This window comes from Neopsephotus bourkii, unplaced genomic scaffold (genome assembly GCF_033783945.1).
Source record: "Neopsephotus bourkii isolate Nb327-2 ecotype Australia unplaced genomic scaffold, CSIRO-AGI_Nbou_v1 NB_358, whole genome shotgun sequence".
Taxonomy (NCBI): Eukaryota; Metazoa; Chordata; class Aves; order Psittaciformes; family Psittacidae; genus Neopsephotus; species Neopsephotus bourkii.
This window is the reverse complement of record NW_026900864.1, coordinates 35,889-45,957: the sequence shown is the minus strand read 5'-3', so window position 1 is coordinate 45,957 and position 10,069 is coordinate 35,889. Positions and strand designations below refer to the sequence as shown.

At 59.3% G+C, this 10,069-nt stretch overlaps 1 protein-coding gene across 1 annotated transcript; it reads left to right on the top strand.

Annotated features, from left to right (window-relative positions):
* The first annotated feature begins 62 nt into the window (after positions 1-62).
* PRPF19 (pre-mRNA processing factor 19) lies at positions 63-10,060 on the top strand. The gene is made up of 16 exons (XM_061348465.1): positions 63-137; positions 237-386; positions 3,656-3,732; positions 3,823-3,964; positions 5,664-5,737; positions 5,828-5,890; positions 5,973-6,014; positions 6,112-6,186; positions 6,351-6,426; positions 6,619-6,728; positions 6,820-6,975; positions 7,053-7,122; positions 7,431-7,516; positions 8,435-8,605; positions 9,758-9,863; positions 9,943-10,060. Exons 1-16 carry the CDS (start codon positions 119-121, stop codon positions 10,038-10,040), a joined length of 1,515 nt encoding a protein of 504 aa, XP_061204449.1. The 5' UTR covers positions 63-118; the 3' UTR covers positions 10,041-10,060.
* Positions 10,061-10,069: the final 9 nt, after the last annotated feature.

The following is a 10,069-nucleotide window of genomic DNA, read 5'->3' as shown; positions in this document are numbered from 1 at the left end:
TTCCGTTTCCTCCTGTGCTCCCGCGTGTGCCGTTGAGGCGGCGCGGCCTCTTACCGGAAGCGGAACCGCCGACACCGGAAGCGGAGCAGGCGGCAGTCGGTGCCCCGAGGCCTCCGCCATGGCGCTCATCTGCTCCAGTGAGTGCGGCCTAGGCCTCGCCGGGACCACGGGGGCGGGCGGGAGGAAGGAAAGGCCTCAGCGGGGGCCCTCCCGTTCATCCCTCCCCTTGTCCGCAGTCTCCAATGAGGTCCCCGAGCACCCGTGCGTGTCCCCGGTGTCCAACCACGTGTACGAGCGGCGCCTCATCGAGAAGTACATCGCGGAGAACGGCACGGACCCGGTGAACAACCAGCCGCTGGCCGAGGAGCAGCTCATCGACATTAAAGGTGTCCGCTTCCACCGGGCCTTGCAACGGGGCCCGGCGGGCTTTGGGGGGGCCGCTTTGGGGCGTTGTGGAGGAGGATAAAAGGGGTTGAGGGGATGGGGATGTGGGGGGGCCCCGTTTGTGGACGCTTAGGGGGAGCTGTGGGTCCGCAGCGGGGTGTAGGTACCCTAAGGAAGGGATGCCCGTGGGATTCCCTCTTCTTGTAAGCCAAGGGAAGGAAAATGGGTTGGGATGCAGGGATGGTTCTGGGATGGAGCATTGGGACTGCAGTTGATGCTCTCCCAAGGGATGGTTCTGGGATGCAGCATTGGGGCTGCAGTTGATGCTCTCCCAAGGGATGGTTCTGGGATGCAGCATTGGGGCTGCAGTTGATGCTCTCCCAAGGGATGGTTCTGGGATGGAGCATTGGGACTGCAGTTGATGCTCTCCCAAGGGATGGTTCTGGGATGCAGCATTGGGGCTGCAGTTGATGCTCTCCCAAGGGATGGTTCTGGAATGCAGCATTGGGGCTGCAGTTGATGCTCTCCCAAGGGATGGTTCTGGGATGGAGCATTGGGACTGCAGTTGATGCTCTCCCAAGGGATGGTTCTGGGATGGAGCATTGGGACTGCAGTTGATGCTCTCCCAAGGGATGGTTCTGGGATGCAGCATTGGGGCTGCAGTTGATGCTCTCCCAAGGGATGGTTCTGGGATGCAGCATTGGGACTGCAGTTGATGCTCTCCCAAGGGATGGTTCTGGGATACAGCATTGGGGCTGCAGTTGATGCTCTCCCAAGGGATGGTTCTGGGATGCAGCATTGGGGCTGCATTGATGCTCTCCCAAGGGATGGTTCTGGGATGCAGCATTGGGGCTGTTGTGCTTCCCAGGGATGGTTCTGGGATGCAGCTGGGGCTGCAGTTGATGCTCCCAAGGGTGTCTGGATGCAGCATTGGGACTGCAGTTGATGCTCTCCCAAGGGATGGTTCTGGGATGCAGCATTGGGGCTGCAGTTGATGCTCTCCCAAGGGATGGTTCTGGGATGCAGCATTGGGGCTGCAGTTGATGCTCTCCCAAGGGATGGTTCTGGGATGGAGCATTGGGGCTGCAGTTGATGCTCTCCCAAGGGATGGTTCTGGGATGCAGCATTGGGGCTGCAGTTGATGCTCTCCCAAGGGATGGTTCTGGGATGCAGCATTGGGACTGCAGTTGATGCTCTCCCAAGGGATGGTTCTGGGATGCAGCATTGGGGCTGTTGATGCTCTCCCAAGGGATGGTTCTGGGATGCAGCATTGGGGCTGCAGTTGATGCTCTCCCAAGGGATGGTTCTGGGATGCAGCATTGGGGCTGCAGTTGATGCTGTCCCAAGGGATGGTTCTGGGATGCAGCATTGGGACTGCAGTTGATGCTCTCCCAAGGGATGGTTCTGGGATGCAGCATTGGGGCTGCAGTTGATGCTCTCCCAAGGGATGGTTCTGGGATGCAGCACTGGGGCTGCAGTTGATGCTCTCCCAAGGGATGGTTCTGGGATGCAGCATTGGGACTGCAGTTGATGCTCTCCCAAGGGATGGTTCTGGGATGCAGCATTGGGGCTGCAGTTGATGCTCTCCCAAGGGATGGTTCTGGGATGCAGCATTGGGGCTGCAGTTGATGCTCTCCCAAGGGATGGTTCTGGGATGCAGCATTGGGGCTGCAGTTGATGCTCTCCCAAGGGATGGTTCTGGGATGCAGCATTGGGGCTGCAGTTGATGCTCTCCCAAGGGATGGTTCTGGGATGCAGCATTGGGACTGCAGTTGATGCTCTCCCAAGGGATGGTTCTGGGATGCAGCATTGGGGCTGCAGTTGATGCTCTCCCAAGGGATGGTTCTGGGATGCAGCATTGGGGCTGCAGTTGATGCTCTCCCAAGGGATGGTTCTGGGATGCAGCATTGGGGCTGCAGTTGATGCTCTCCCAAGGGATGGTTCTGGGATGCAGCATTGGGACTGCAGTTGATGCTCTCCCAAGGGATGGTTCTGGGATGCAGCATTGGGGCTGCAGTTGATGCTCTCCCAAGGGATGGTTCTGGGATGCAGCATTGGGGCTGCAGTTGATGCTCTCCCAAGGGATGGTTCTGGGATGCAGCATTGGGGCTGCAGTTGATGCTCTCCCAAGGGATGGTTCTGGGATGCAGCACTGGGGCTGCAGTTGATGCTCTCCCAAGGGATGGTTCTGGGATGCAGCATTGGGACTGCAGTTGATGCTCTCCCAAGGGATGGTTCTGGGATGCAGCATTGGGACTGCAGTTGATGCTCTCCCAGGGGATGGTTCTGGGATGCAGCATTGGGGCTGCAGTTGATGCTCTCCCAAGGGATGGTTCTGGGATGGAGCATTGGGACTGCAGTTGATGCTCTCCCAAGGGATGGTTCTGGGATGCAGCATTGGGGCTGTTTCTGATGCTCTCCCAAGGGATGGTTCTGGGATGCAGCATTGGGACTGCAGTTGATGCTCTCCCAAGGGATGGTTCTGGGATGCAGCATTGGGGCTGCAGTTGATGCTCTCCCAAGGGATGGTTCTGGGATGCAGCACTGGGACTGCAGTTGATGCTCTCCCAAGGGATGGTTCTGGGATGGAGCATTGGGGCTGCAGTTGATGCTCTCCCAAGGGATGGTTCTGGGATGGAGCATTGGGGCTGCAGTTGATGCTCTCCCAAGGGATGGTTCTGGGATGCAGCACTGGGACTGCAGTTGATGCTCTCCCAAGGGATGGTTCTGGGATGCAGCACTGGGACTGCAGTTGATGCTCTCCCAAGGGATGGTTCTGGGATGCAGCATTGGGACTGCAGTTGATGCTCTCCCAAGGGATGGTTCTGGGATGCAGCACTGGGACTGCAGTTGATGCTCTCCCAAGGGATGGTTCTGGGATGCAGCACTGGGACTGGTTTTGATGCTCTCCCAAGGGATGGTTCTGGGATGGAGCATTGGGACTGCAGTTGATGCTCTCCCAAGGGATGGTTCTGGGATGCAGCATTGGGGCTGCAGTTGATGCTCTCCCAAGGGATGGTTCTGGGATGCAGCATTGGGACTGGTTTTGATGCTCTCCCAAGGGATGGTTCTGGGATGCAGCATTGGGGCTGCAGTTGATGCTCTCCCAAGGGATGCTTCTGGGATGCAGCACTGGCACTGGTTTTGATGCTCTCCCAAGGGATGGTTCTGGGATGCAGCATTGGGACTGCAGTTGATGCTCTCCCAAGGGATGGTTCTGGGATGCAGCACTGGGACTGGTTTTGATGCTCTCCCACCCTCCCATTGACAGTTGCCCACCCAATCCGGCCAAAGCCTCCATCCGCCACCAGCATCCCGGCCATCCTGAAGGCCCTGCAGGATGAATGGGTAAGCCTTAGGGGCACGGTGCTGAGGCCCCCATGGTGGCCATGCTGGTGCTACCGGTGATGCCCATGTCCCCACCCCTCATCCCGGCAGGATGCGGTCATGCTGCACAGCTTCACCCTGCGCCAGCAGCTCCAGACCACGCGCCAGGAGCTCTCCCATGCCCTCTACCAGCACGATGCTGCCTGCAGGGTCATCGCCCGCCTCACCAAGGAGGTCACGGCTGCCAGAGAAGGTGGCCCAATGGGGAGGAATGGGGGCAGATGGGGAGGAGGGAGCAGCATTGGGTGCTGGGATCACTGGACTGGGTGCTGGGATAACTGCGCTGGGTGCTGGGATCACTGCACTGGGTGCTGGGCAGTGGGTGCTGAGGTTGGGATCACTGGATTGGGTGCTGGGCAGTGGGTGCTGTGGTTGGGATCACTGCATTGGGTGCTGGGACCACTGTACTGGGTGCTGGGCACTGGGTGCTGGGATCACTGCACTGGGTGCTGGGATCACTGCACTGGGTGCTGGGCACTGGGTGCTGTGGTTGGGATCACTGCGCTGGGTGCTGGGATCACTGCGCTGGGTGCTGGGATCGCTGTACTGGGTGCTGGGCACTGGGTGCTGGGATCACTGCACTGGGTGCTGGGACCACTGTACTGGGTGCTGGGCACTGGGTGCTGGGATCACTGCACTGGGTGCTGGGATCACTGCATTGGGTGCTGGGACCACTGTACTGGGTGCTGGGCACTGGGTGCTGGGATCACTGCACTGGGTGCTGGGATCACTGCACTGGGTGCTGGGATCACTGGACTGGGTGCTGGGATCACTGCACTGGGTGCTGGGATCGCTGCACTGGGTGCTGGGATCACTGCACTGGGTGCTGGGATCACTGTACTGGGTGCTGGGATCACTGCACTGGGTGCTGGGGTCACTGCACTGGGTGCTGGGGTCGCTGGACTGGGTGCTGGGATCACTGCACTGGGTGCTGGGATCACTGCGCTGGGTGCTGGGATCGCTGTACTGGGTGCTGGGATCACTGTACTGGGTGCTGGGATCACTGTACTGGGTGCTGGGATCGCTGCGCTGGGTGCTGGGGTCACTGCGCTGGGTGCTTGGGTCACTGTACTGGGTGCTGGGATAACTGCGCTGGGTGCTGGGGTCACTGCACTGGGTGCTGGGATCACTGGACTGGGTGTTGGGATCACTGGACTGGGTGCTGGGATCACTGGACTGGGTGTTGGGATCACTGTACTGGGTGCTGGGATCACTGTACTGGGTGTTGGGATCACTGGACTGGGTGCTGGGATCACTGGACTGGGTGCTGGGATCACTGTGCTGGGTGTTGGGATCACTGGACTGGGTGCTGGGGTCACTGCACTGGGTGTTGGGATCACTGGACTGGGTGCTGGGATCACTGCACTGGGTGCTGGGATCGCTGCGCTGGGTGCTGGGACCACTGCACTGGGTGCTGGGATCTCTGGACTGGGTGCTGGGATCACTGCACTGGGTGCTGGGATCACTGCACTGGGTGCTGGGACCACTGCACTGGGTGCTGGGATCTCTGGACTGGGTGCTGGGATCTCTGGACTGGGTGCTGGGATCACTGCGCTGGGTGCTGGGCAGTGGGTGCTGTGGTTGGGATCACTGCACTGGGTGCTGGGATCACTGCACTGGGTGCTGGGCAGTGGGTGCTGTGGTTGGGATCACTGCACTGGGTGCTGGGATCACTGCACTGGGTGCTGGGCAGTGGGTGCTGTGGTTGGGATCACTGCGCTGGGTGTTGGGATCACTGCACTGGGCACTGGGATCACTGCACTGGGTGCTGGGATCCCTGCACTGGGTACTGGGTGCAGTGGTTGGGATCCCTTTGGGGTTTGTGCTTGGCATCCCTGCCGCTCTCTCCCTTCCCATTCCCATCCCTCACCCGTGCCCTCTCTGCCCCCCAGCTCTGGCAACCCTGAAGCCCCAGGCCGGGCTCATCGTACCCCAGGCGGTGCCATCCTCCCAACCCAACGTGGCCGTGAGTCCCCCCCATTTCCCTTCCTTCCCCCCCCTTCCCCTCCTTCCCCCCTTTGGGGACCTCACCCCCAATTCCCTGTGTCCCATGCAGGGAGCCGGGGAGCCCATGGAGCTGGGGGAGCTCGCAGGCATGACCCCAGAGATCATCCAGAAGGTAACGGGGTCTCTCTCCTGCACCCTTTGAGCCCTTCCCTTCCCTCCTGCTCCATCCCTGACCTCTCCCTTCTCTTGAGCAGCTCCAAGACAAGGCCACGGTGCTCACCACGGAGAGGAAGAAGGTGAGAGCCCCCCTTTCCCCCCAATAACCAACACCCAGGTACATGCTGCCCTCCAAGGGATGCTGATGCCCATCCCCATCCCATTTCCCTTCCACAGAGAGGGAAAACGGTGCCGGAGGAGCTGGTGAAGCCGGAGGAGCTCAGCAAGTACCGGCAGGTTGCTTCCCATGTGGTGAGTGCCAGGACCTGCCCCATGGAGCTGGGATGAGCACTGAAGGGGATGCAGCTCGCTGTGCTGCAGGAGATGCTTCCCCATGGGGAAAGGAGCTCCCTGGTTCCTTATGGGGCTGTTTTTGTGCTGGTGGGGTTAACCTGGTGTCCTTCCATGTTACACAGGGGCTGCACAGCGCCAGCATTCCAGGGATCCTGGCTTTGGACCTGTGTCCTTCGGACACCAACAAGATCCTCACTGGTAAAGGGCTCCCTCCCTCTGCTTGCTGGGGCTCTATGGGAGCAGGTCCCTGTTTCTATTCTATTGGGGGGATAGAACTGGGATGAGGGACAGGAGGGGTTCTCTGAGTGCTGGGAGCAGGACTGGAGGGGGCCATGGAGCTGCTTGGCTGCAGGCTCCCATCCATCCTCATTCCCTGCTCCCTTTCCCCAGGTGGGGCGGATAAAAACGTCATCGTCTTCGACAAGAGCTCGGAGCAGATCCTGGCCACCCTCAAGGGGCATTCCAAGAAGGTCACCAGCGTGGTGTTCCACCCATCCCAGGTGTGCCCAGGCCCCTTTTCCCCCATAGCCACACTGCAATTGGGATCTCTGGAGCTCAAGCATCCTTCTCCTCCATCCCTCTGTGCCCCAGGACCTGGTGTTCTCAGCATCTCCTGATGCCACCATCCGGATCTGGTCGGTCCCCAACGCCTCCTGTGTGCAGGTGGTCCGTGCCCATGAGGGCTCGGTGACAGGGCTGAGCCTCCATGCCACGGGTGACTACCTCCTGAGCTCCTCAGATGATCAGGTGAGATCCTAGCCCTTTCCATAGCCCCTTCCTCCTCCTCATCCTCACATCCTCACTGTGCTCTCCCTCCCCTCCAGTACTGGGCTTTCTCGGACATCCAGACAGGCCGTGTCCTCACCAAGGTGACGGATGAGAGCTCTGGCTGTGGTAAGGATGGGGATGAGGATCCCAACCCTTGTGGGAGCTTTGGAGCAGGGATTTTCCTCCCTGTGGGTCCCTGATGTCGTGGAGCTCACTAGGACTTGATGGGGATGGGAGCAAAGGAATCCTTCCCAGTCCTCCCAATCCAGGGGGATTTTGGGTTGGAAGGGACCTTGGGGCTTACCCAGGTCCAACCTGGCCTTGAGCACTGCAAGGGATGGGGCAGCCCCAGCTTCTCTGGGCACCCTGTGCCAGCGCCTCAGCACCCTCATAGGGAAGAGCTTCTTCCCAAGTCAGTTCCTGTGTCTCTGCAGCTCTCACCTGTGCCCAGTTCCACCCGGATGGGCTCATCTTTGGAACGGGAACCATGGACTCTCAGATCAAGATCTGGGATCTGAAGGTAGAAACGGGCTCTGGGAGGGGATGGGGTTCAGTGCCCTGCAGAGGGTTCAATCCATGGAGTTTGGGGGTTTGGAACCCACAAAGCTTGAGCTCAGGAGCAGCTGCTTCACCCACCCTGGTTCTGACTGAAGCAGAGCGATGGTCATGGAGTCATGGCATCAACCAGGCTGGGAAAGGGCTTTAAGAGCATCCAGTCCAACCCCAAGGCCACCACAACCCATAGCACTGAGGGCATCGTCTATAGGGTTTGGGAGCACTTGCAGGGCCGGTTCCCTGGGCAGCCTGTTCCAATGCCTCTGGGGCAGGAATTGTTCCTCAGCTCCATCTAACCCTGCCCTGGTGCAGCTTGAGGCCGGTTCCTCTTGTCCCATCCCTTGTTCCTTGGGAGCAGAGCCCAGCCCCTCCTGGCTCCATCCTCCTGTCAGGCAGTTGGAGGCAGCCATCAGGTCCCCCCTGAGCCTTCTCTTCTCCATCTGAACCCCCCAGCTCCCTCAGCCCTTCCCCATCACCCTTGGGCTCCAGGCCCTGCCCCAGCTCCATTGCCCTGCTCCGGCCCCGCTCCAGCCCCTCAAGGTCTCTCTTGCAGTGAGGGGCCCAGAGCTGAGCCCAGGATCCGAGGTGCAGCCTCCCCAGTGCCCAGCACAGGGGCCCAGTCCCTGCCCTGCTCCTGCTGCCGCACTGGTGCTGGTGCAGGCCAGGACGCTGGGGGCTCCTTGGGCTCAAGCTGCTCCTGCTCAGCTCCAGCAGCTCCTTCCCAAGCCTGCCCCGTTCCATTGGGGCCCAAGCGCAGGACCCAGCCCTGAGCCCATGGTTCCAACCCAACATCACCCACTCAGGACCCCATCCCCACCTCCTTATTCCCCCAGTATCCATGGGTGCTGCAGTTCCCTTTTGCTCCAAGCTCTTTTTCCCTTAGGAACGCACCAACGTGGCCAACTTCCCAGGCCACTCAGGCCCCATCACCAGCATTGCCTTCTCAGAGAACGGCTACTACCTGGCCACTGCTGCAGACGATTCCTCTGTCAAGCTCTGGGACCTCCGCAAGCTCAAGAACTTCAAGACCCTACAGCTGGAAAACAACTTCGAGGTGGGAGCATCCCCTTGGTGCTCTGGATGGGGATGGGGCATGGGCTGCATAGGGAGGAGCATCCTTGGGAGGTGCTGAGCATCCCAAAGCGCCCTTTTGGAGCATCGTTGGGTGATTGGGTAGTGAGGTGGACTGTGAGCTGGCTGAAGGAGAGAAGGCAGAGAGATGTAGGCTATGGGGGGGAGTCTAGTTGGAGGCCTGTATCTAGTGGAGTGCCTCAAGGGTCCATACTGGGACCAGTATTGTTTAATATACTCATCAATGATTTAGATGAGGGAATTGAGTGTGCTATCAGTGAGTTTGCTGATGACACTAAGCTGGGAGAAGGCAGTGCTGCCATCCTGGAGACCTGGACAGGCTGGAGAGTTGGGCAGGGAATAACTTGATGGAATACAACAAGGGAAAGTGTAGGGTCCTGCATGTGGGCAGGAACAACCCCAGGTTCCAGTATAGACTGGGGAACGACCGGTTAGAGAGGGACCTGGGGGTCTAGTGGACGACAGGGTGACCATGAGCCGACACTGTGCCCTTGTGGCCAAGAAGGCCAATGGCATCCTGGGGTGTATTAGAAGGGGGGTGGTTAGTAGGTCGAGAGAGGTCCTCCTTCCCCTCTACTCAGCCCTGGTGAGACCCCATCTGGAATATGGGGTCCAGTTCTGGGCCCCTCAGTTTAAAAAGGACAGGGACCTGCTGGAGAGAGTCCAGCGCAGGGCAACTGAGATGATGAAGGGAGTGGAGCATCTCCCTTATGAGGAAAGACTGAGGGAGCTGGGTCTCTATAGTTTGGAGAAGAGGAGACTGAGGGGTGACCTTATTAGTGTATATAAATATATAAAGGGGGAGTGTCCCGAGGATGGAGCCAGGCTCTTCTCAGTGGCAAACAATGATAGGACAAGGGGCAATGGGTACAAACTGGAACACAAGAGGTTCCACTTAAACCTCTTCTCAGTGAGGTGACAGAACACTGGACCAGGCTGCCCAGGGAGGTTGTGGGGTCTCCTTCTCTGGAGACATTCAAAACCTTATCTAGGTGTTCCTGCTCCATAGGGGGATTGGGCTGGATGATCTTATGAGGTCCCTTCCAATCTCTACCATACTGTGATGCTGTGATCCTGAGCTGCATGGGAGCCTCTTTCCCCTTCTCCTCCATAGGTGAAGTCTCTCATCTTTGACCAGAGCGGTACCTACCTGGCTCTGGGTGGGACGGATGTGCAGATCTACATCTGCAAGCAGTGGACTGAGATCCTCCACTTCACAGGTGAGCCCCATCACAACCAGTCTGTGCACCCTCAGTGCTACCTCCTGCAACCATTCCCTATGCTCTCTTCCCTCCCCAGAGCACAGTGGCCTCACCACAGGGGTGGCTTTTGGCCACCACGCCAAGTTCATCGCCTCCACGGGCATGGACCGAAGCCTCAAGTTCTACAGCCTGTAGCCACGGAGCTGGGGTCTCAATGTGGGGTT

Coding starts and splice junctions, on each gene's coding strand:
- PRPF19 (XM_061348465.1), top strand. Junction 6,187..6,350: donor GGCAGGTTGCTTCCCATGTG/GTGAGTGCCAGG, acceptor CATGTTACACAG/GGGCTGCACAGCGCCAGCAT. Junction 7,123..7,430: donor GGATGAGAGCTCTGGCTGTG/GTAAGGATGGGG, acceptor GTGTCTCTGCAG/CTCTCACCTGTGCCCAGTTC.